This window comes from Trifolium pratense, linkage group LG5 (genome assembly GCF_020283565.1).
Source record: "Trifolium pratense cultivar HEN17-A07 linkage group LG5, ARS_RC_1.1, whole genome shotgun sequence".
NCBI classification, from domain to species: Eukaryota; Viridiplantae; Streptophyta; class Magnoliopsida; order Fabales; family Fabaceae; genus Trifolium; species Trifolium pratense.
This window is the reverse complement of record NC_060063.1, coordinates 18513348-18540778: the sequence shown is the minus strand read 5'-3', so window position 1 is coordinate 18540778 and position 27431 is coordinate 18513348. Positions and strand designations below refer to the sequence as shown.

The 27431-nt window shown below is 34.0% G+C and overlaps 1 protein-coding gene and 1 pseudogene across 1 annotated transcript; both read right to left on the bottom strand.

Annotated features, from left to right (window-relative positions):
• Window positions 1–1362: 1362 nt before the first annotated feature.
• Window positions 1363–7144, bottom strand: LOC123883684 (ankyrin repeat domain-containing protein EMB506, chloroplastic). Its single transcript, XM_045932590.1, has 8 exons — window positions 7039–7144; window positions 5631–6049; window positions 3294–3373; window positions 3115–3213; window positions 2917–3015; window positions 2728–2826; window positions 2535–2633; window positions 1363–2008 (listed from the first exon to the last, which is right to left on the bottom strand). Exons 2-8 carry the CDS (start codon window positions 6037–6039, stop codon window positions 1904–1906), a joined length of 990 nt encoding a protein of 329 aa, XP_045788546.1. The 5' UTR covers window positions 6040–6049; window positions 7039–7144; the 3' UTR covers window positions 1363–1903.
• Window positions 7145–7953: 809 nt separating this feature from the next.
• Window positions 7954–27431, bottom strand: part of LOC123883683 — a 30636-nt pseudogene continuing 11158 nt past the window's right edge.

Sequence of the window (27431 nt, the reverse complement as noted above, 5' to 3'; positions counted from 1 at the left end):
GAAAAAGGAGGAACAATTTTACAGAACTTGTCATACAAATAGCTTCTTATAGGCACAAATAGTCATTGCAAACACCAAAAACATGCACGTTGTAATAATTTTATTTTTAACACTAATTTTGATATTAGTACACACAAATCAAGATAGTTGAAGAGAAAAAAGAAAAAGTATGCATGTGATGTAGATTGAATGAGATCCAACATCATCCAAGTTGATTACTTATTATCCATTGAAATTTGCATAAACACTTTTAAGAGAAATACTATGTGCACTTTGAAAAAAACATACTCCCTCTAGTCATTATTATAAGCAAAAAACCACTTTTTAGATTTATTGAAAAACGTATGTATCTAGTCTATAATATATAGGTCAGATATATCAACTTTTTGCTTATTATAGTGACCAGAAGGAGTAGTGATAGTGATGATATCAATAAAATAATCAGATGGGGTAGCATTGAAATTTGCAAACATTCTTTAGAATCTGATGTCCAAGAATGTGGAACACTCTAGACAGATTTCACAATGTGCACATATATCAACATATACTGCATCATGAGCTTTCTCTTTTTTCTTTAGGGAGCATGTTGTAGACTGCATATCACAAGAATGAAAGAAACAGACCCACTTTGTTTTCATTTTAAAAGACATGAATAAGTAATTATAATTTCATGGATCCTACTACTACTTTTTGTCTAGATGTTTAGACCCTTTCCGTTTTAAAATAAGTGTCAATGTTTTACTCTTCAAATTTTATGTTTGTAACAATTAGATTTTAAGTTTTTTAGGTAACAAATAGATCCAGAGAAATTTAACATAATCTACCTGACAAATTCTAACATCGATCATGACAAATAATTTATCTGACAAAGTTTATATAAGTGTAACATAATTCTAAGTAGATTTAAGATTCTTTGTGAATCTCAATAGATCGAAAATATACATACACCAAACATTTTGGCATAGTCAAAAAGATTTAATATTCTTCTTAGAATTGAATATTGGATCTAACTCATCCCTACAAAACCGGCTTGTAAAGGTGAGGAGATGTGGGACTTCTTTAACACACCCCCTCCGCCCCTCGCGCTCAGCACTGTTGGGCTTGTTGTGCGGATAGGCTCGATCAAAAACCTGGTTGCAGGCAGCCCGACGAAGTGTCCCAGCAAATCGTGGATAGGCTCTGATACCATCTTAGAATTGAGTATTGGGCCTAATTCATCCCTATAAAATCAGCTTGTAAGGTGACGATTGCAAGCGATGTGAGACTTCTTTAACACAATTCTTTCAAGGTTATATCATAAATTATAAGAAGCACTTAAATGGCTATAAAGCAAAGAATAATTTTGAACAAAAACATACGGAATGTTTATTTGTGCTTCCAAACGTAGAAAGAAGTTCTTCATTTACATAAAAGGAAATTAATCAAAAAATACCTATCCTTTAAATATTATAAACAAATTTTCAACAAGAACACTTACATGAAACAGAAGTTTATGAACCATGCCTACTTGTTACAGTTTTACAATTCTTTATAGAAAAACATACGCAAGTTAGATAATCCGTACATATTTGAAGTGATTCCCCATGTAGAGATTACAGCAGCTAGAACTGTTTCGTCAAGGATAATTGATTAATTTGCTAAGCACTTGTCTAGTTGTCTGCAGTTAACCGGTATTAAGACTATGATCTGCACTGTGTATTTCGATTTTCACAAGACTATGATGTCAATAACAGCTATGCCTGTAACGTTCCAAGGAATCATTGACGTTCTAGATTCCATCAAAGCTTTCATCATTTTGAAAAAGATCAGTCTGGAAGACGTTTGAAGCACCACCAATTAGCAGCACATAACATTTAACTGAAACTTCAAATCTGGTTCAGCTTGACTACGTACACCTTGTACATTATAGAGCTCTGCTGGTTCGAGCTACCTTCACTAATTTAGCAAGATCATAAGACATGAAGTCTTTCCCATAACATAAGCTTAGATCCAGTGCTGTTTTTCCATCCTGAAACATAATCAATCAATGAAATTGTACAAGTAAAAAAGAAAAATTCCCCTATTGACTAGTATGCAAACCAACTCTAGTTTAGAATTGATTAGTACAAACAGCAGCACTTAGGGTGTGTTTGGGTAAACATTTTTTAACTAAGTTCTTTCTGAACAAGTGTTTCTTATATAAGAGCTTATTATATATAAGCTCTTTGTAGAATCAAAGAGGAAATACAGTTAAACTATTTCCATAAAAGTTTTAAACTAGCAATCATACAGGGCATATCGGAACAAGCTCAAAACAACCTAGGAACATATCATACAATATACTGATAAGTTCTCTTGAACACATAAGTGTTTATGTCATAAAATAAGGTGTAAATAAGCTCTTCCAAATGCACCCTGCAGCCAGTTTACCAATTTCAACAAAGCTAAGAATAAGCAGAATGATAATATATTAATCATACATGTACACGATGTAGCATTTAAATTATTGCCATAGTGAGTTCTGTGGTGGAATACTAGAATGTACAAAATATTACCTTATTTTTTATCAACCTATCTGCGCCATTAGCTATCAAAATTTTCGCAATATCTCTGTTTCTGCTTTGAATGGCAACATGCAATGGGGTCCAACCTTCCTGAAAGATTATTAACAGTAAATAACCCATACAATAACTAAAATTGAAGAACTTCTTTCCAAGTAGAAAAAGCTTGTGCTTATAAAATGCTCACATTATCTGCAACATTGACATCAACATTGTATTTGATCAATAATTTCACAGTTTGTTTTGCACCAACTTGAACTGCATAATGGAGTGGAGTAGCTCCATCCTACCATATCAATAAATATATAAACACTTAACCACACTTAAAGGATGCAGCCAACAGTTTATGACAGTTGCATAAGGAATTTCTACACACCTTATCCTTGACATGAGGACTTGCACCTTTTCGTAAAAGATGGCTTATAACAGCTTCTTTTTTACCTATAATTGCCTTATGAAGTGCAGTGAGGCCTTCCTGTTGATCAAATTATCTTATTTATGACCAGGCAAAGACTATGTAAAAATTGGCATACATATAATATAATAAAATATAATATAAACAAACGCACCTTACCTTATTAAGGAAATCAATATCATAACCATTTTCAACAAGCTTGTCCATACTATAAATCTGCAATGATAAGGCACGGGAGTGCAGCAGGCCCCATTTTTCCTGAATACATGAAAATAAGAGCTTAAGTGTAGATAAGAAAGCAGGGTAGTAGGATAGACAATGCAGAGTTAGAGGCTTACAGATGATATTTTTTCCAAGTTAGGAGTCACATTCTGTTGCAATATTTCTCTTTCTTCTGGCTCCAAAAGCTGTTCAACCTCTGCATTAATAAAAGTATCGACTTATAGTTCCAGACTATTGTAAAATGTCAGAAGACATTCAACAATTTATTTACCTACCATCTTTCGATGCTTTCTTTTTAATTTATTGGACATAGAACAGCAATTATGAACTTAATTAAAGCTTAAAACACCATTTGAAAGTAGAAATTACAAAACCAAAAAAGGAGAAATACATAAAGCAATATTTTGTAAATCGGATTGACCATCAAATTGGTAAACCTTAGATTGTTTTTTTGGCTCTTTCTGACATGCAAAAGTGCCAGTCTTGCACCATGCACAATCATTATGTACCATTTGATCAACTAGACATATATTACATGATAGACCACACTGTTAGATATGGGAGGGGCCGTGTTAGTTATTATTATTAGACAGTTTTTATTACTAGTTGACAGTTTTTATAGAAAATAACTGTCATATGGAACTGCAGTTGGATTAGAATAGGTAGTTTATATAGAAAAATAACTGCCATATAGAGGGCCTATAAATAGAAGGGGTGGTTGAGAAAGAGGGTATCTTGGGATTTGACCGGAAAGGGGCCACTTTGGCATTGGGAGGTGCAGACCCTCAAAGTTCTGCGATACCATTCTTGTAATCAAAGGGATTTTCCCTATTTCTTTCTTCTATATCAGTTGGTTTCTATCACACACACACACACACACACACACACACCAAATCTTTCCACTCACCACCCAGACCAAATTTGTTTTGTTCGCACGACCACCATCTCATTGTTTGTATGTCGCCCTCTCAACCATCTAATGCTAAGCTTTCTCCGTTTATATTTTCTATTTGGTTTTAAGGGCAAGTTATTGAGCTTCAGAGTTAGCATAACCTAATTCAATGGGGTCTCTTTTGTTCAATTAATGATTGAGATTCAAGTATTGCTTCAAGGTTTTTTCACTAAAGCTATTGTTTCCCATTCACACAAAAAAAAAAAAACTATTGTATACATATTCTTCAGGGAATGGATTCTCTCAAGTGTGATTTACACTTGAGAGAATAAAGTGTAATCTAACACCATCTAAATTCATTTTCTCTAAATTTTTATATGTTTCTCTCTCTTGATCAATGGTAATAAACCACACTTTATTCTCTCAAGTGTAAATTACACTTGAGAGAATCCATTCCCTATTCTTCATGACATTGTAATAATCTAATTTGATATTTATCATCAAACACCACCATTGATTCAACATAAAACAACATTAATAAATCATAATAAATCGAACAATCAATATACGAGCAACATGACTTGTTGTTGGCAAATGGAAAACAAACAGATCAAACAAGTGTTTCTTAATTCCCTCATCTGAGTTTTGCTTCAAAATCACTTCCCTTACTTTTGTCATTTTCTTTGCCTGGTAAATTTTAGATGTTTTTGTTTAAAAACTGTAAATTTCAGTTTTGTTTCTAATCTTTTGCAACAGTCTCAAGTATAGTATCCACATGCTTGCCTTCAATCACATCACTGTCGTTCATGAAGCCGCCGCCAAAATTGTGGGTGGCCACTGGGAGGCTGGCTCCATCACCCTTAAACTGTCAAACTGTACCCATTGGCTTTCCTCTCTCTGTTCTGAACCATAATTTTCAATCATCACATTAATCTAATGGCTTGATATAGTTAAAGGAGGATATTAGGAAAAGTAAATAGTGCTGGAGATGTTCCTAATGGTAGTAGGGTGGAGTGAACGTGAGGAAGAGGAAAAAGAGGGGATTTCGTGTGTAGGGTGTATCATGAAATATGGTGAAATAGTTCATCTAATGGTACAAAAAAGCTTGTGCATGGTGCAAAACCTAACTCACTTGTGCACCATAGTTGTTGCCTGTTTTATCTGCCATATCTTATTACTCTCAGATAAGAAATGAGTGTCTAACAGCGATTGAAAACTATATAGTTGTCTTTTTAAGAGAAAAACTGTATCAACCTATATGATAAACTGTAAACCTTTTAATTTAAGTATAGGACCTACTAAAGCTTTTAGTTAGCAAAAGGGTCACATCAATGGCTTTTTATGATCCTAAACTTCAGACCAATGTTCAAAATTTAGACTGAGCATGTTTCAATAAACTGATTATTGGTCATGATTATAGCCAACCCAACTCAAGTCTGATTATTCTTTTCCAATCTGATACAGATGCTAGGTTAGTCAACACAGCAACGTCGGATCCAGTTTTCAAAACCATGAAATTCCGACTCCAATAGAGAAAAAGAAACATGGAAAACAAAAGTACCTTTCTTAATACGCTCATACTCGTCCTGTGAAGTAATATTAACACCAGACATAGCCGAAGTCTTTGTCTCTTCGTCTTCCCTATTACTTTCAAATCCAAGGCTCTCACCTTCTTCATCGCCGTCCTCGTTGTCACTGTCACTACCAATATCTGGTTCTTCCCAAGTTCCATTTTCTTGTAGGGTTTGCAAAGAAGATACTCCTCTGCTTGACTTGATTGCAACATTCCTCCCAATCCTAACTTCATAGTTATCCCTAACGAAAGACAAACATGATTTTTCTTTGGTTGTATTTCTGTATACTCTGTGGAAACTGGCTCCCAATTTGGAGTTTGTGGTAGAATTAGTGACAGTTGTAGAAAATGGAATAAATTGATTAGAAAGAACAGATGATGTAGCCAAACAACCCATTTTTTATTTCCTGAAAAGGAGACACAAGAAAGTGAGATTAAAACAAAAGCCAACAAGTTACATATATTAATTCTATCACTGAACTGTTATCGTATAGTTTGCACACACTGATAATAATACAAACAGCCAGAACCACGTGGATTATAAATTTCTCAATAAAATCGTTTGAAACCAAAAGTAGGAATTGTTCTGGAGGGAAAAAATGGGAAAACCCTAAAATTATTGGAGATAAGAACCGATCTTATGTAACAAGAGATAATTTGGGAATCCAATTATACACAAGGAAGTGTATAGAATAGACTAAAGCCACAACATGTCTTTACATCGGATCCGTTTCCAGTTGGCAAAGCATAGACACAATATTATGGCCACAAATGTATTAGGGATTTTCCATGTTAATTAGTATATAGCACTAGCACTTATCATGATAAGCGCTTATGTATAAGCTTACATAAGCTATTTTTATAGCAAATGATAAAATAAATAAAAATTGTTTTTATATATATGGTACAAGTTTTTTCATAAGCTATATTGAAAATAAGCTGAAATTTTTTTATGAAAATTGTCATAAGCTGTTTTCATAAGTTCTCTCAAGCAGTCTTACAAAAATAATGTGAGTAGATAAGCTCAAATAAGTGACTCCAAACAGGCCCTTAATCCTAAATTAAATAAATACAAAAACTAGGTCAACTTAAACTGCAATCGGACAATTATCAGTAGCAGTGAATGGAAACAAGACATCATGTACATGTAAGCTGAAAAGCATTCATAGAATCAATTTACATACTACAAAATATCATGTACAATGCATTTGATAAACTTAAGTTTAGAAGATAAAAAACCCAAAGTCCCCAATATTTGAAGCTTCGTTGATTTTACTGCTAAAACTTCATTGAAGATAACGGAACAAAATGATTGAATTTGAAATGTAATGAACAAGAAGAAGAAGAAGAAGAAGAAGAAGAAGAAGAAGAAGAAGAAGAAGAAGAATTTACTTACTTATGGTGATCGAAGTTCAATGGTTCGCGCGCCTCTTTTCCTATCCAATACTGTTACTCTGCGAGGTGCTTTGCTTTCTTCTTATTTCTTCTTTCAGTGAATACCCGATTTTGCCCCTGTTTGTTAGACCATATACAATGGTTAAGCACTCTCAACACCACTTTTTCACTTCCCAACACTTCACGTCATTTTCCACCTAATCATTCAACACACATTCAACTTTTATTTTCTCCAATAGTTTTTTCATTCAACACTCTACCCCACCACTTTTTATTTCATATTCTTATTTAAATTTATATTTTTGTTTTTATGATTAAATAAAATTACAATTATCGATTAAAATTAAATTAAAATAATTAACATTTAACTTAATTTATTTAAATAATTTATACGATACAAATCATCTTAACTTAATTTAAAATACAACAAACAAATAACGTAATTAGTGCGATACAAATAATTTAAAATGCAACACACAAGCAACATAATTAGTACGATACAAATAATTTAGGCTTAACTATACATTTGGTCCCTTACGTTTATTTTATGTTTCAATTTGGTCTCTTACGTTTAAAAAGTATCAATTTGGTCCTTTACGTTTATTTTAGGTTTCATGTTGGTCCTTTCCGTCAATTTTGTCACATGTGGCAGTCAATTTGAATACGTGGACTAACACGTGTCACTTGGACACGCTGACACGTGTACTATTCAAACGGTGTTAGTGACAAAACTAACGGAAAGGACTAACTTGAAACTTAAAATAAACGTAAGGGACCAAATTGATACTTTTTAAACGTAAGGGACCAAATTGAAACCTAAAATAAACGTAAGGGACCAAATGTGTAGTTAAACCAATAATTTAAAATACAATGCAACACACAAGCAACGTAATAATTAATATGATACAAATCATCTTCAATCACGTCCCATTCCAAACTTTGTCCATATGTGCTTCACTAAATCTGCTTGCAATTCTTGATGATCTTTTGGATCACGGTACTCGGATCTAGCACGCACATGATTTACAAAAGCAGGTAAAACCTCGGTCGAGTATGGTTGCGGTGCACTAGATCCACTTTCCTCGGATTGCTCAAAATCGGTCCAACGTTGAGCATATGAGTCTCGTTCATCCTCAACAATCATATTATGTAATATGATGCATGATCTCATTATGATACCCAAATCGGCTATGTCCCACAAGCGAGCTGATTCACGGATGATTTTAAATCGAGCTTGAAGAACTCCAAATGTGTAACGACCCAAATTTATTATTCACTATATAAGTGTTTAATTATTTGGTGACGTGGTTTTTAAGTAAGATAGTAACTTTAAGTTATTTATCGAGAGTTTTAGTTAATGCGCGAGTTGGGCCAAGTTAGTGGGCTTGAGGCCCAATGGGCCTTGGCACAAGGAGAGGGGGGCGCTATATGAAGCCCATTAGAGAGAGAAAGAGTTCATTTTCTTGTTTTTGGGAGAATGAAGAGAGAAGGGAGAGCAAGGAGCTAGGGCAAGAGCTTGGAGGAGAGATTCGAGGAGCAATCGTTGAGCTTTCGTCGGATTAAGGTAAGAGAGTAGATTTTCATATTCGTGGGTGACTCGAGGAAGGGGAGAATGTCGATTTCTCCACACCCGAACTTCCTCCACCCCATTTTCGTTTTAACTTGGAATGGATTTTCTTGATGGAAATCGTTCCTAAGGTTCTCATTATGCTTAACATGCTTTTAACATGATTAATGGACGGATTTAATGGTTAAAAAACTAGTTTATGAAAGATTAAACTCAAGAACTTTGTGTTCTTGAGAGTTTTGATGAAAAAGTGTTCAATCTTTACTTTTTCGATGTTTATGATGTGGATCTGAGAAATGAACTGTCCTTTTGTGTTTATCCATGTTTGTTATGCTTGAATACAAACTCTTTTGGGATTTATAACATGAAAAATGAGATTTTTGGGTGATTTGGTGTAGAAAACGCAAGCAGTTTCGCCCCAGGCGCCAGAATTTCGCCTGAAACGGCAGAACAGAGAGCAAACCAGTTTCTTCAGCAATTTTTCCGCCCTAGGCGAAAATATTTCGCCCCAGGCGAAAAATACTTCAAATTTCACAAATTTTCATCTGCTATCTTCCTTTGCATGTAGTTTCAAATCAGTGTCTTATTCTTCATGATTTAGGTCAAAAACCTCTAAAAACACTTGAAAATGGTCTTTATTTCCATGTAATGACTAACGTCATCAATTGTTGATGCTTGTTGATGCTTATAATGATTGTTAATCATGTATGAAGTTGTAAATGACGAATATTAAGGTTTTGCTAATCTTAATAATGACGTATGTTGGATAGTGTTCCACATAGTAAATGACGAGCTTTATGCTAAATAATTGTTGGTGAATTCATGAAAAACATATACATGCATTCATGAATTTTGTTGTTGTATCTTGGATATTCCAATAAAGACGGATATCGGATTATATTTATCCGATAAAGACGAATATTAGAGGTGAGATACTCTAATAATGACGAAACGGTACCACATGCATTAGATATGTCTAGGGTGACATTGCATGAAGTTGACGCATTGGAATGCATTAGGTTATGTGTACATTTATGTGGTAAGTGATATGTGACACATACTTGACTAATTGTGATAAGTGATAATTGATTGTGTGGGTATTCGATTATATGTGTTTATGTACTTATAATTGATTGGTAGATTGTTGATGAATATGTATGAATGTATGATATATGCATGATTATTGAAGAAGTGTTTAAGTACCCTTTTACTTGCACTTGTATTTTTGAGTATGTTATCTAACTCTCTTTTATGTGTTATGTGTTGGACCGTTGGGGGTCCAGATTGACAGGTTTTTGTGGTATTCGATGTCGAGTCGTCGGTGAAGCTCCGCTCTGATTGTGACACGGGAAAAAGGGGTTTTATATGTATATAGAGTCCCTTATCTAGGTTGTTTTGTATAGCTAATAAATACATTAGTTGATTTAAGATTTGTATAAACATGTATTTTTACTAAGGGTCATGCTAAACAGTGCCGCTGGGGCACTAGTTATGCATACTAAAAAAGGAAACAAATGATAAAGTTAATGATGAGAGAGAATAACTTTTCACATCATTAAAACATTGAATGCACAATTTACGAGATAAAACTTCTATATTTGTATCCTTAACTAGTGCCTCGGGGGCACTGTTTAGCATTTTCCTTTTACTAATTAACCACATTAGTATTATTTTGATTGAAGAATGTAATACTCGAACGACAACTTTTATAATATCAAACATTACTTTCCGTTGCGTATTTTGAAATAGATTTTACTAAAGGTAGAAATATATAAATAATGGGTTTGGGTGTTACAATTGGTATCAGAGCCCCGTTGTCTTCGGACTGTGTGGGTTAAGTGTCGATCAGAGCAGGTCTGTGCAGTCAGACCAAGTGAGTATTGTGTGTCAGTCGTGTTTGTCTAACGATTTTGTGGTGTTTGTTTTGTGAAATCACTTTTGTTGTTCATTTAGGAACTATGAGTGATGTGAATTGGATTAAATTATCCATTCTTTTAGTGAGTAGTTGTGTGAGTGTTATATTTCTATGTTTATAATAGTTGTATATGCTTAGAGTTTAACCTTTGTGTAGTTTAAACTTGGTTGATTGATGCTTATTTGCTAATTGTTGACGATCCGGCATGATATAAAACTGCATGTGATGATCCGGCATGATATAAAACTGCATGTGACGATCCGGCATGATATAAAACTGCATGTGGTGACGATTTGAAATAATTTTAAAAACTAATATTATTTCTTGAAGATTTTGGTGAAAATATAAAATTATTTTCTTTTAAGTGAAAACTAAAATTTTTCATGAGAGTGAGAAGAGTAGGATGTTAGTGAATCCTTGTGTGTGTTTGTTATATGTTTTGTTTATAACATGTGCTAGATGATTACTAGGAACTTGAATTGCTATGTGTTTTATGAGTAAAAACGTGAAGGTCTCACGATTCTATGTTTTGATTGTTGATGCATGATTCTAATTGTACTTTCAAGTATATAATGATGTTATATGCTTGATGTTTTGGATTTTGTGGATTAGTGAGTCGAGAAAACGAGAGTTTAGTGAGCGTAAGTTCAAAATCGTAGCAGAGCACCCAGATTTTTGGATGTGCTCGCTAGGCGAGGAACGAACCTCACTGAATCTCGCTAAGTCTCACTAAATCTTGAGGAAGTTCTGACTTGTCTCGCCGGGAGCTCGCTAGCTTTTGCTAAGCGAGGGAGCCAGACAAGAATTTTATTTTTGTTGATGTCTTGTCCTAAGTTAATTGGATGTGAAATTATTGCCTTCTTGTTTTTCTTAGGACTAGAATAAATGTGAATATGAATTATTGCGTTGCAATGTTCATTTTTCTTGTGTTGTTTTGATTTCCTAACTTTGAGAAGTGAGGGAAGTATAGGTTACTTGGATGCTTGCATGATTTTGTGTAAGTGTTTAGGTATAGTGGGTTGGGTTTTGTCCCTTGTACGTGACATGCGTGTAAACGATGTCGATAGTTTCTTCTTAGGAAGAATATATTTAGAAACGATAGAACCGTTAGGTGTGAGCACCAGAAGTTCTAGTGGAAGAGTGTAGGTGGGTTTGAGATAAGTGGGGGAGAAGATTGTATCCCTCCGAGATGTTTCGAACGTGAGAAGATTGGATGAGTAGAGATGTTCTTGAAGCGGAATATTCAGAAGTTGGTGACATTGTTCGAAGTGGAATGAATGGAAGCAACGAGTTATGAGAAACTACTAGAAGAGAAGTTGTCAGACCAAGTGTTTCGCAGTAGGGGCGTTAGTGAGATTGGTTAAGTGAGATGAAGAGTATTCAGAATGATTGGAGATCGTGTGTTGCACTAAAAGTATGGAGGCGTGTTTTGTGGACCAAAGTTGAAGTACATGTTTGATCGAAAGGAGTCGAATATGAGGAAGAAGAAGTGATTAGGATTCTTGAGAGGATGATGATTTGAAGTAAGTTGTCATCCAAGTGGATCAGATGTTGTACCGGATGCTTCAGTAAGAAGTTTTACGTGAGTCGTGCATATGGTAGTAGGTTGAATTGGTTGAACAATTCGGAGTTCTAAGCCTAGTGTGCGAGGTGATTTCTAGAAGAGGTTTAAGAAGCTTAGAGAAAGAGATGTGAAGATTAGTGAACCGTTGGTGTTAATTAATCAAGGAAGGGAAGTAGGTTTTAAAGTAGATGAGAATGGAATTGAGAAATATCATAATAGGATTGGTATGTTTGTTGAATCATTGGAAGTAAGGATTGTATAAGTAGTCGAGTTTATTCGAAGATGGAAGTAGGATAACGATTCGAAAGATTTTGTTAGAGGCTTATCGAAGAAAGAGAAATTGGATTTGGATAATGACCAGACAATTAGTGTCGCATGTCGAGCGAGATCGTAAATTCTTGGAGGTTGAGATGAAGCTAAGTGAGTAGTAACGTCTTAGAATGATGTGAAATAAGAAAGTTAGCCGTTGAAGAACGTGCAGAGAATGAGTAATAAGAGGTCATATTGGAAGTGACTTGTGTTAGGTGAGAGTTGCGAAAAGGATTACCGCACACATGAGTAGATGTTGTGTTTGAACACATATAGTAAGAAGTTGAAGGCGATGCCTAAGGTAAGTGTCGGAGAGCATTTTGTAGTGCCCACAAGATAAGAGTGAGTAAGTATTTACTAGGAAATTTGAATTCATGGAATGGAAGAGTCGGTAGAGACTAGTTTTGTTAGATGCATCGTGGATGTTGATGTAGTATGGTCGTAATCGGTGACAATGAAGTAAAGGATTTTAAATTGTTTCATCATGGATGATGGAACGGTAGTGATTTGGTGTATAACTTAAAATGTATTTTTGGACGAGAATTTTGGGAATTTTCTAGAGATGTCATATTGGGAGTATACAAGGAGTCATTAGTATGAATACTAAGACAAAGAGTTGATATTGGAAGACCTTGTACCTTATATTAGAATTTAATGGATAGAGTCAGATCGTATGGCGAACATTTGGAGCTTGTGGATTAAATTCAAGAGTTTGATTTTGGTATCGAATGTACTAAGGAGAAGTTTAAAGATAGCTATCCATAGAGAGATGATGATTAGTAGAGGTTAGAATTGAATAAGAAGCCGATGGGTGAATAAACAGAGGAGAAGAGTATGCTTGTTGTAATGCAAGATGATGGGGAACATGGATAGATGGATTGTGGGCGAATTGAAGATGTCGTTTGAAACTAATGAGATAGAAGTTATGATGGTTTGGTGAACTAATTTTAGGCGGTAGCCTAATTTTGAAGTAGTGAATTGCAAGGGATTAAGGAGAAGTGGTATTGGAAAATGTTTGCGTTAAAGAATGTAAATATTGGTTAAGAGATTACTTGGGAATAGAATAGTCGTATCAAGATTCGACTCAATGATTGGAGATATATGAGAAAAAGAATTTGACGGTTAGAGACGGTAGTTTTTAGCATGTGTCAATGAAGTTTGAGAATGTTGGTCATCAATTGAATGTTGAGATGGCATTATAGAATGATAAGTTGGAATAAGGTTCAAATATAAATGGGTGATGTAGCTCGGTTAAGTGATTCATGAGGGAATCAAAGATGTATGAGAATTATGGAGTTGTGGAAGTATTCCACGGAAGTATCTTTCGGAGAGTGTTCGATTAGTTGTACCTGTTTTGGGGCAAAGTTGTGAATACCGTAGAATGTGAGTCTGTGGATGTTTCGTGCGAAGTTGACGTTTTAGCGGTTTAATAAGAATGGTTTATGTCGATATCATGATTGTTGACTATCTATCGACAAATTGAGGAACTGGCCGTCCTTGATCTCTTGTTGATAAATAGACAAAAATTGTGTTGGATGGGATAAACTAGTTTTGTCAAACTTAGTAATGTGTAGTGTTTTGGAGCGTTTCGTTGGAGGGTCGGATACAGGAGTTATCCGGAGTTGTTTTAGTAGCGTAATTTTCGAGGGCGAAAATCTTTTAAGTAGGGGAGAGTTGTAACGACCCAAATTTATTATTCACTATTTAAGTGTTTAATTATTTGGTGACGTGGTTTTTAAGTAAGATAGTAACTTTAAGTTATTTATCGAGAGTTTTAGTTAACGCGCGAGTTAGGCCAAGTTAGTAGGCTTGAGGCCCAATGGGCCTTGGCACAAGGAGAGGGGGGCGCTATATGAAGCCCATTAGAGAGAGAAAGAGTTCATTTTCTTGTTTTTGGGGAAATGAAGAGAGAAGGGAGAGCAAGGAGCTAGGGCAAGAGCTTGGAGGAGAGATTCGAGGAGCAATCGTTGAGCTTTCGTCGGATTAAGGTAAGAGAGTAGATTTTCATATTCGTGGGTGACTCGAGGAAGGGGAGAATGTCGATTTCTCCTCACCCGAACTTCCTCCACCCCATTTTCGTTTTAGCTTGGAATGGATTTTCTTGATGGAAATCGTTCCTAAGGTTCTCATTATGCTTAACATGCTTTTAACATGATTAATGGACAGATTTAATGGTTAAAAAACGAGTTTATGAAAGATTAAACTCAAGAACTTTGTGTTCTTGAGAGTTTTGATGAAAAAGTGTTCAATCTTTACTTTTTTGATGTTTATGATGTGGATCTGAGAAATGAACTGTCCTTTTGTGTTTATCCATGTTTGTTATGCTTGAATACAAACTCTTTTGGGATTTATAACATGAAAAATGGGATTTTTGGGTGATTTGGTGTAGAAAACGCAAGCAGTCTCGCCCCAGGCGCCAGAATTTCGCCTGAAACGGCAGAACAGAGAGCAAACCAATTTCTTCAGCAGTTTTTCCGCCCCAGGCGAAAAATACTTCAAATTTCACAAATTTTCATCTGCTATCTTCCTTTGCATGTAGTTTCAAATCAGTGTCTTATTCTTCATGATTTAGGTCAAAAACCTCTAAAAACACTTGAAAATGGTCTTTATTTCCATGTAATGACTAACGTCATCAATTGTTGATGCTTGTTGATGCTTATAATGATTGTTAATTATGTATGAAGTTGTAAATGACGAATATTAAGGTTTTGCTAATCTTAATAATGATGTATGTTGGATAGTGTTCCACATAGTAAATGACGAGCTTTATGCTAAATAATTGTTGGTGAATTCATGAAAAACATATACATGCATTCATGAATTTTGTTGTTGTATATTGGATATTCCAATAAAGACGGATATCGGATTATATTTATCCGATAAAGACGAATATTAGAGGTGAGATACTCTAATAAAGACGAAACGGTACCACATGCATTAGATATGTCTAGGGTGACATTGCATGAAGTTGACGCATTAGAATGCATTAGGTTATGTGTACATTTATGTGGTAAGTGATATGTGACACATACTTGACTAATTGTGATAAGTGATAATTGATTGTGTGGGTATTCGATTATATGTGTTTATGTACTTAAAATTGAATGGTAGATTGTTGATGAATATGTATGAATGTATGATATATGCATGATTATTGAAGAAGTGTTTAAGTACCCTTTTACTTGCACTTGTATTTTTGAGTATGTTATCTAACTCTCTTTTATGTGTTATGTGATGGACCGTTGGGGGTCCAGATTGACAGGTTTTTGTGGTATTCGATGTCGAGTCGTCGGTGAAGCTCCGCTCTGATTGTGACACGGGAAAAAGGGGTTTTATATGTATATAGAGTCCCTTATCTAGGTTGTTTTGTATAGCTAATAATTACATTAGTTGATTTAAGATTTGTATAAACAAGTATTTTTACTAATTAACCACATTAGTATTATTTTGATTGAAGAATGTAATACTCGAACCACAACTTTTATAATATCAAACATTACTTTCCGTTGCGTATTTTGAAAAAGATTTTACTAAAGGTAGAAATATATAAATAATGGGTTTGGGTGTTACAAAATGCACGTTCGATGTCCTTCCGATATCCCTCCTGATATTTTGCAAATAACTTATCGGGTTCACTTTGAGGAAGTCTAATCGATTTGACGAAAGTTGGATAAGAAGGGTAGATACCATCAGCTAGATAGTATGTCATATTATAGGGACGCTGATTCACAAAGAAATTAACAGTAGGAGCATTTCCCTGTTCCACGTCATCAAACACCGGTGACCGATCTAAAACGTTTATATCGTTCAACGTTCCCGGACATCCAAAAAATGCATGTCAGATCCATAGATCATGAGATGCAACTGCTTCAAGAATAACTGTGGTGGTTCCCTTATCCCCCCTAGTAAATTGACCTTCCAATGCTTTAGGACAATTTTTCCACTCCCAATGCATGCAGTCAATACTCCCAATCATCCCTGGGAACCCCCGCATTTCACTAACATGTAGTATTTTTTGCAGGTCATCTTGGGTTGGTGCTCTCAGATACACTTGCTCATACAATCGTATGATTCCTTTACAGAATCTACGTAAGCACTCCAATGTTGTAGTACCTCTTATTTTGATGTACTCATCGACCGCATCTGCTGTCATACCATATGCTTGTTGGAGTAAGCCCTAAAAGCCAATCTATTTTGATAGAATCGTCTTTTGTATGATGACTTTGATTTATATATTTTAATATATATAATAAGGCATTTCTTTATTATGTTTGTTTCAAACTAATAAAGTCCCTAGAATAGCTAGTCTAATTAATGGAACATTAAGTGTGACTTAATAGTGAGACTCCATTAAACATAATGACACTATTCTTAAAGTATCCATAGTCAAGTTTTACTGTGATGTGGGATAACAGTAAAACATAGAGACTATTATGTGAGTAGACTGATGACTTCATCTCACGAGTCATGGATATGAGATATCAAGTCTTCACATAGATATAAATATTAGGAGTAATATTTATATTGGATTGACCCGCCATGAGAATGCTACATAGTATGTTATGAAAAGTGTCATAAGTTATTCTCATAGTGATAATGGTGTATACCACCCTTCGACCTGAAACCACTATATGGACCCTAGATGTGGAGTAGAGTACTTAGTTGCCGTTCAAACATTGTCCGTAACAGGATGACTATAAAGTCGGTTGATGGGTGCTCCATAAATCATGCTGAGGGACATGAGTGACCTAGATGGAATTTGCCCCTCCTACATAACAGGAGCAATATCTGTAGGCCTCTTGGAATATGACTGATAAAATGCGTGGCCACGCCGAACTAAGTCAATATGAGATATTGAGCTTATTCGTTGTTCAGTATATTCTGGGATCAAGAAATAAGATATTGAACCATACAAGGGTGACACGATCTATGCCTTGTGTTCAATATAGATATAAGGGCAAAGGGGTAATTATACACCCGGTCGTTATCACGGAAAGGTTTCGTCAAATCACATGACATTCTCGTCACTTGGGTAGCAGTGATGTGTTGCTAGATACTGCTCACTATTTATAATATTAAATATGTGATTTAATATTATTGTCAACGTTACGAGAACCTATAGGGTCACACACAAAGGACAGATAGATGAGAGAAATAAATAAGTAAGACTTATTTATAAAATAATAAGCAGGACTTATTAGTAATTAAATAATTAAGTATGACTTATTATTTAATTTATGAAAAATAGAGAAATGCGGTCCACCGTAAGGTAAGGTGCAGTGTTTGGCTTGATGACCACACAAGTGGTTCTATAAATAGAACCCTTGTGATGAAGTTTTGTAAGCTTAACCTAATTCACAAAGTGAAACCTAGCCGCCGCTCTCTAAACCCTATTCTCTCTGAATCTCTGGTGGAATTGGCTAGCACCGGTCATCGGAGAAGTTCTGTTCGTGTGGACTAAGTAGATGCATCGCTACTTTGCTTTGCTCGTGATCAGAAACAATTTCTACTTCAAAGGTTCTGCACTTCAAGAGGTAAACACATAAACTTGTGGTTTTGTGTTCTTTGATTTGTGATTAATGGTTTAATCAAGATTCGTTCATCGGCATTGTTCCGCTAAGAGGATTAATTTTTTTTTAAAAAACTCCTCTTAAATCCCTTCAGTGGTATCAGAGCATCGATTGTGATTAAATCATTTAATCCAATTACCGCTAATGCATATCAATAATTATATGGTGATATAATTATTGTCGGAATGTGTTTACATGATTCAAGCATGTTTATATAGTTTATATGTTTGTTTTGTCCGTCATATATAATTGATATAAGTATGTATATGATACATAATTGATTTCTTTTAATTTGGTACACTAATCGAGTATATATGATATACTTATTAATTCGCTCATTCAGCCTAGAATAAGTAATTATTGTTCATTCGAATGATTAGTGTTTATGCTTCGGAACCGTCTTTTCTGGTGAAGTGTAAGTCACTACGGTCAGTCAGATTGAACAAGTAATTGCTTACCTATGAATGGAACGATAATTATTGTATAAACGCATCAAGTGTTGATGCAGCAATTAGTTAGTAATTGAAAGAGATCTTGACAAATATAATTTAATTTTGAAATCGTTTTAAAATTCAAGAAATATATTTTGAAATTGTTTTAAAAATAATATTACCAATTTTGGGAAATAATTTGATTCAAAAGAGTTTTGATCAAATAAATCTATATATTTAATAATTGGAGAATTGTTATTTAAAAGAAACATTATGCGGATCATTATCACATGAGATGTGATTTTTTATTAAATATAATTGATTGATAATATATTAACTTTCCAAGAAAGAATAGTTCAAATTTGGAACTGCCATTTTTCTTTCCTTTTTGAAAAATTTGGAACTGCCATATATATCAATAAATTATATTAGCCATGTTTTGAAACAGCAAATCAAATTCAAAATTAATTGGTTTCATTGTTTTTAATGACCGGAATCCTATTTTGGTCTTGGAAATCAATTATGATCAATTATAGTAATTTCTTTGAATTAATACTTAATGAAAATAATTAAAGTGTTATTTAATAATTATTGTTAAATAATTTTTTGATGCGCTAATTAATTATTTAATTTTAATTAGTTATTAGAGGTGTATAGTTATGGTCATAGCGTGTTTGATTTTATTTTGTTTGGTTTAAATACGACCTGCGTGTCGTGGTTATTATTTTTTAAATACGACCTGCGTGTCGTGACAATTTATTTACTTTATTTATTTATTTTAAATAATTGTAATTGCTCGTGATGACGGGAGACAAAACCAAACAAAGGATGACGTTGGAGAAACTTGAGAAGTTTGCTCGAGGGTCAAAGAATTGTAATAAATTAGTTTATTTAATTCTTTCGTTTTAGGAGGCCATAACTATACTACCTTAGTTTATTTTATGTATGTGATGCATGAGATGAATGTTTTAATTATATATGTTTTGAATATTTTATATAATTGTTAAACAAATATTTACATGAGTGTCATGTAAATTGAAACACGTTTTGTATGAGATACAAAATACGGTGAGATTAAATTTAATTAAAATCCCTTAAAAGAAATATTAAATTGAAAGCTTTCCAACATTTAGCACCCTTCAAGATCAATATCGATCAATGTAGGTTTTGCCAACGTAAAGTGCATTGTCTATATTGATAAGTTGCAGTGAGGTAACCAGTTTACCCGATTGCTATTCATTGGGTCTAACTTAACTAAAAGAAATATAATATGATTATATGATTTTAAAAGCAAGTGTTGGGTTACTCCATATGATGGATTAGAATAAGTGTTATTCACCCAACGGAAAGGATATGAGAGTTGTATGAGATACAATTGGAAAGGAGTTTCCTACCTAAAATAACTATGTTTTGTGTAATCAGTCCAACGCTGACTTAGAACATAGTAAAATATGGATCTCATTCCCACTAGAAAATCTTCCAACGGGATTTTTCGAATCAAATGTCGAGGGTCATTTGGTTTGAGTAAAATAGTGGGAGCATATTTAATTAAAGACCTAGTTAAATATGTTTTAATCATGATACAAATATTCTTATTTTCGTAGTTAGATATATTTGGCATATATTTTATATTTTATTGTAAAATGTCCTTACGAAGGATAAATAGTTCAGAAAGGAATTTCTGAATTGGTACATGTATTGAGAATTGTTCTCTCAAATACGAGAAAAACTACTAATGATTTGGAAGAGTTAAAGTTGAAGAAAGAAGTAAGACTTCTTCATTGACCTTGTTATAGAAAGTTAAATTATCCACTTTTTATCTTAGGTATATGATACCGGTTGTTAATTTCATATTTGTTGAAATATGAAGTTGTTTTAAAGAAGTGAAAATTTGACTATAGATAAAATCAACCTACGATTAGAATGAAATAGTTTCATTGATCGTAGAAGTTGAGTTTGACACGGAACCAAATAATTGTTATTAAGTTTCCTTTAATAATAGAAACGTTGAACCTAAACCTTGTATTGACAAGAAAAGGACTGCTTGCATGAATAACAGACAAGTGTTGTTACATTATTCCAACAATGTTTTCTATTCTAGTGTTCTAATCAAGTAATGGAATTGAGTTCCATCAACTTGATAACCTTATATATAACAATCATGAAAAGGAATCAAATAAGATTTGAACCTTATGCATATTAGTAGCAATATTGTTTAGTATTAATAAGTGAGTCACACATTTCTAGATTCCATATAGATAGGAATTTAGGACTCATTTGATTTATATCATTTGAAGGATGTGAGTTCCACTTTTGAAAATAGTTCAGTATGTCAATTACCAACTAAGGTAAAGTGACATTTGATCTATTTGAAATATATACATATGAGATGTATATGAACTACTAAACTAATTATTTGCTAGATATAATTTTATTTCTTTTACTTCATTTACGTTACTAATTAGCTTAGTAGATGTGAATATGTGTGGTTGACACAAAGTATGATTCTTTGAATTTGTTCAAAGAATTTATGAAGTAAATGAATAATTTTGAAAAAGTATTAAGACCATACAAACAAGTCGTAATGGTAAATACTTGGATAAGGAGTATAGTAATAACTATTTATATTACATCATGTTTGACATGATTACAAATAAGATAGTTCGTTTATCTCTGACGACTCTTTCGAAAAATTATTTTAATTAGAGTTATTCTTTACCCACAAAAGTTCCAATAAAAGAAATCATAAAGACACCATATTTGATATGGAGGTAAAAGTACCTAGTTTGACTTTATGGTAGTTTGGGATTGTAAGGTTTATAACATAAACATAATTCCAATTTGGATTAATGTGTATTTGTGGAGGGATCCTAAAGAAACTTAGAAATACTAATTCTACAACACTCTCTAAGACAAAAGTTGATTTGTTACTAGAATTAAAATATTCCTTTAGAAGGAATGTGTCTCTAGAAGAGATAGTGAGAGTGATGTAGAACTTGAGTAAATTCGAGTACCACAAAACACATGTTTTTGAGAATGGAACATGAATTGGTTCAACAGGAGTTGTTGGATCAACAGTTCGAGTAGCTCAAGACCTATATAAGTCGAATATGTCATATCACACAGTTGAGAGTCACGGTTTTACCATGACTCGACAAGGTGGTATATGATGCTCATGGAAGATGCGAATGTGACTTATAAAGAGTACATGTAGACAAAACATATATGGATATTGTTTTGTCATCCAATTGAGTAAGACTCATAGGATAAATATGAGTCTTGTTTTAAAGACTCACATTGATGGTATTGTGAATACATTTAAGGTGTGATTGAATGTGAAAGGTTTCACACAAATCATGATGTAATTATGATGAAACCTTTATTTCAATCATAGTGCTTAAACTCATTTGATTCCACTTGCAATTATTGTATGTTTTACTACGAGTTCTGGCAGATGGATAACGAGGTTGCATTCCTTAATTGGAATGACCTTACATATGTATTTGACATATGGATAGGGTTTCGTTAATCTAAAGGATGCTAGAAAAGTATATAAATTACAAAATTCATTTATGAATTTGTTCAAATTTCTCAAAGTTGAATTATCAGTTTTATTGATCAAGTTTTATGAAAACTAAGATTAATAAAGGAACTCTTGTGCACACAAGAAAGTCAGTGGGAGTATTTAAATTAAACTGGTATTATATGTGGATGACATACTGATCATCAAGACATTTTTCATACACTACACATGTAAGACATGATTAGGTAATTATTTCTTGATGAAATACTTAGGTGAGACTTCCTAAAAGATAGGAATCAAGATCTATAGATATAAATTGTTGACATATCTCAACCTTAGCCTATGTACAAATTTGATGAAGTGTACAGACACCTCATGTGCTTAATTTTATTGAAATTATTGCATACGTCACATGATGTATTTTTTTGTCTCGAAGACAATATCCAACCTCATTGGATGAGAAAGGGATACATGAGAAGTATCCAAATGTTTTGGCAATTGGATTGATCATGTGTATCATGATATTGAAGTGGAAGAAATAGTCACAAGAAAGGGGGGGTTTGAATTGTGACTCTTTTTAAAAATTAATCCTGCATTCTACAAAATTGATCTCAAGTGTATACTTGGATAAATGTTAGTGAATTATAGAACAGCTTGGTCTGAGAACGTTCTTTACTATAAAATAGATTGTTCCGAGAACGTTCTCTACTGCGTAAGAATTCAAATTAAATATAATGAAGTCTTTGTGTGATGTGTGTTTACGGTAAATAAAAGAGAATAAGGAAGAGAAACAACACACAAACAATTATCCTGGTTCACCCCCTAATAGTATGGGCTACTCCAGTCCTCACGCTCCTGTGAGATTATCCACTATGAGATACTACCGATCTCAAATTACACTTCTTCCTTGATCTAGTCCAAGATCATAATCTTCCAAGCTTCACTCGCTTGATCTACCTAAGTCCTCCAGACTTTATAAGGTGTCACTCAATCAATAGTTACGTATTGACTTGAGCCAATCTTTTACAAATGATGATGGTTTGGATCTTCAAGCTTTTACAAAAACTCAAACAATTGAGAAGCTTGTTACAATGGAAAAAACTCTCAGTTCACTCAAATGATATACTGATCCTAGTATTCAGATTACAATGTTTGGAGTGAGAGAGATTTAAATAAAGAGACAAAGATGTAACCACTTAAAAATGGGTTATGTTGAAAAATGGTCTCTTGAGTTATTTGCTTTTAGAAACTCAAAGGTTAGTTTGAGAAGCAAATAAAAACACTCTAAACTAAGAAGTATGATGAGAATGTAGATCTTGAGTGTGAGTGATAAAAGAAGAGTTTTATGACTTGTAGACAAAAACAAGTGATTGATGATTTGTAGCTTTAACTCTTGCTCTTCAAAGGCACCAATGTCTTCTATTTATAGTTGAGGTTGTGTCTTCAGTTCGTTGGTCCCAAAGGAAGTCTCTAACGGCTAGTTTCTTCAAATAAGACAGCTCATGATGATTTCTTGAAGAGATAAGTGTTGACTGTTCTTTCTCAGAATGTTCTCCAGGCAGTTCTTCAACTTTTCAAATAAAAGAGCCAGTATTGACAGCTTGCAGTGAGTTGTAGATAGTTGTCCATTGCTTTTCCACCAAGTATAGCCGTTGCAAATCATTTAAACACGTTTTGGCCAGCTGTAGATGAGTTTGCATCTTCAAATGTAAAGGACAGTCATTCTCAGCATCGTTCTCAGAGTATTCTTCAGACTGGGTAACATACGACTTTGTTCTTTTGGAGCAGATTTGATGCATGACAGAAACCAGCTGTAATATGTAGAGGAAGCAGCTGTATTGTCCTTCTTGGAACTGTTCATGATGTCCTTTCCACGTACTTTCTTTCTTGATTAAAAATTAATCTCTTTGGAGAATGTTCATTTAATAATGAAATTGAAAGTACATGACAACTATGAGTTGAAGATGTGTTGTCCCATTCTCATTGGTCTATGTAAACTTTGTCTAAACACACTTGAGACACCTGATGAGTGTTGAAGCAAAATCCTTTTTGATATGTGTTTTAATGACAACAAACCTTATGGAATAAATGTTAAGTTTTATGAATGGTGATCTACTGATGGTTGCACTTGAGTTTTTGTTCAAAGACAGATAATGACAAAAGTGGACGAGCTAGAGGCCGCTCACATCAACAAATGCATTATATATACTCAAACAATGAAAGAATTGGAGTATCATCAGATAATTACAACAGTAGTAGTATCACAAGCTTCATGAAGATTTTTAAAGACTGTTGTTTGAATCATACAAGGATTCATTGAACGTTCAAGCAAGAAAGTGAACTTCATGATTAATAGTCTTCATCTTCACCACAGGGTTTACAATGGGAATTAAATATTCAAGGAAGATTAAGAGGATCGTAGTTGAAGAATCAAGATAGAAAAACCTGCATCACAAGCTACAAAAGAATATATTTGATGTTGTGTGATAAAACTTACATTGAGTTTTGTACTACATGCTTTGAAGAATTACAATTGCAATTAATGTCAAAAGGAATGATGCATGTACGAAAGATCGTCAAAAGCTACTCAAAGTATCATCCTACCAAAGCTTGTCAAGATGACAATGTTTTGAGAATGATCTTCCACGAGGTTTTCAAAAGAGCTTATGCACAATGCATAAAAGTTTAATCATTCTCAATGATGAGTACACTCACGCCTCCACTAAAAAATCTTAAAGATACTCATTGAACAAGCAACAATGTGTGCAAAACATCAAAGAGGAATTGTGGGAAGTTTGCAACAACAAAAGAATTCAAAGTTGATTAACCAAAGAAGATATTATCCTCTCATAAAGAAAAGAAATATTATCAACTCTTATGAAACAATGTTCTCATTATGAACATGTTTATTTTCCTCAAGAGCATTCATATCAGTTCAGCACAATTACAAGAATCAACTTTGAAGAAGAAATCATTTCAAAGGTTGAATTATAAGTCAGTAGAACGTTCTCAGAACGGTCTCCCAAGTTTGCGTGTTCAAGGATAATCACTTTTCATAAGTCAACTTGGTACAAGACAAGAATGAACATTTATATGAAAGTTATTTCAAGGATCATAACAGTGGAATAAATCATTTAAGGCAACAAATGAATTATGACTAGAGAACATTCTCTTGTTGTCATATTCAAGGAGTTACATGAACACATCTTTTGCCAAAGGCTCTATGTTCTCCAAGAACATCATTAAAGAAGATAATCTAGACTAATGAGAACTCAACAACAAGTGGTGACAGCTTGCAAGGAAGCTTCACATCTGATCCAAGTACAAGAGTATGACAAGGGTGGCTACATTCTTCCATAAAAGAATAATTCCTTTACTATTCATGTGTCCTTTGAAGGACAAGTGAACAGTGACTACTCTATGCCTTTCTTGAGTGTTTACAACTGTTTGACAACTTGCAACAACTCATAAATTCGTTGGACCTTATCCACACCATTTCAGAGAAAGGTCTCCAACATCCTGGAGAATGATCTCCCAGGTTTTTGCACTTATGTGGCAATCTTATCCAAAGCATCCCAATCTTATTTCCACACACATGGGGAGTATATTTACAACGGATATATGTCAGAAACAACTCATTTACAGTTGGCAAAACGAATATCTCTGCCATCTAGTACTATGTCACAGTCAGAGACCATCGGAAGAATGGTCTCCCAGATTTTTGCACTTATGTGGCAATCTTATCCAAAGGCATCCCAATCTGATTTCCACACATGGGGAATATGTTTACAACGGATATATGCTCAGAAACAACTCATTGACAGTTGGCTAAAGAATATTTCTGCCATCAAGTACAATGTGACAGTCAAAGACCATCGGAAGAATGATCTCCTGAAGCATCTAAAGGACAGATTCACATGGACTATTTTGTTTCTCTCACAACAGTTATTTCTATACTCTCAACGGTTATAATTGATGTTCAAACTACAAAGGGACATCTCCATCTATAAATAGCATGGTTGGTTGTACAAGAAGAGCAAGAGTTCAAGCTACAAATCATCATACTTGTTTATGTCAACAAGTCATAAAACTCTTCTTTTATCACTCACACTCAAAGATCTTCATTCTTATCTATACTTCTAGTATATTGAGTGTTTTTATTTGCTTCTCAAACTAACCTTTGAGTTTCAACAAAGCAAATATCTCAAGAGACCACTTTGCTACACAACTCACTTTTAAGTGGTTGTATCTTTGTCTCTTCTTTTCCACTCATACTCTAAAGCTCTCTAGAAATCTAGGATCATATTTTGTAAAGTACTTTGAGTGTATCAATTTGTAAGCTTCACAACCGGTTAGGTTTATAAGCTTAGATCCAAAAGAAATCATTGAAAAATCCTTAGGATTCTCTCAAGTCAATTGGGTATAATTGATTGAGGTTACCTTGTAAAGGTAGATCAGCTGGTTATAGCTGGATACTTTGTGATCTTGGTTTTAGGTCACAAAGGGTCTTTGATCTGGGCTTAGATCAAAGGGAAGTGTCTGTAATCTTGGTCTAGATTATAGTGGATAATCTCACGCAAGTGGGGACTGGAGTAGCCCATACTATTAAGGGGTGAACCAGGATATATTCTTTGTGTGTTTTTCTTCTCCCTTACTCTTTTATTTTGTGCAAACACTATACACACTAATCACTTAATTATTTGCACTTATATTTCTGAGGAGAACGTTCTCCAGTTGATCTAACAAACGTGGTATTGTAGGCTGTTATTATCTTAATTTATTTTGCAGTATAAAATTTTAAAAGGGTCATAATTCAAACTCCCCCTTTCTTGTGACTATTTCTTCCACTTCAATGAGATCTTGCCTTGAGAATTTATCATGTTGCACATGCTTGATCCTTAACTATGGCCAAAGGGGAAAGTCACTTTTCTCCCAAATATTCCTTGCCTTAATTGATCATAAACTGTTGTGATCTTGTGAGTTAAAACCAAGATAAAAGTGCTTCTTTGTCTTGAACAGAGTTGACTTAAAGAAATAGGTACTTTTGCTATGAAGCTCGTTCTTGGAGAAAATGAAGCATGAACTGTAGAATGTTCTCAGAGCATTCTTGAACCAGCATTCAAGATTTTCTTCAAGGAGTGAGACACGCGATCTTGCACACATGGTTGCTTGCTCATTGATGATCTTTAAGATTCTTTAGTGGAGGCATGAGAGTACTCATCATTGAGAATGATTAAAACTTTTATTCCTTGTGCATAAGCTTCTTTGAAAAACTCATGGACCATCATTCTCAAACGTTGTCATCTTGAGAAGCTTTAGTAAAATGATACTTTGAGTAGGTTTTGAAGATCCTCAATGAATGCATCATTTCCATTGATGTTAATTGTAGTAGTAAATCCTTAAGGCTTATAACTCAAAAACTCATTGTAAGCCTTGTCACATAATATCAATATATTCTTGAGTAGCTTGTGATGCAGGTTTTTCCATCCTGATTCTTCAACTATGATCCTCAAAT

Coding starts and splice junctions, on each gene's coding strand:
- LOC123883684 (XM_045932590.1), bottom strand. CDS start 6,039: ATGGGTTGTTTGGCTACATCATCTGTTCTTTCTAATCAATTTATTCCA. Junction 2,827..2,916: donor GTCCTCATGTCAAGGATAAG/GTGTGTAGAAAT, acceptor TTGATATGGTAG/GATGGAGCTACTCCACTCCA. Junction 2,634..2,727: donor ATGTCAATGTTGCAGATAAT/GTGAGCATTTTA, acceptor ATAATCTTTCAG/GAAGGTTGGACCCCATTGCA.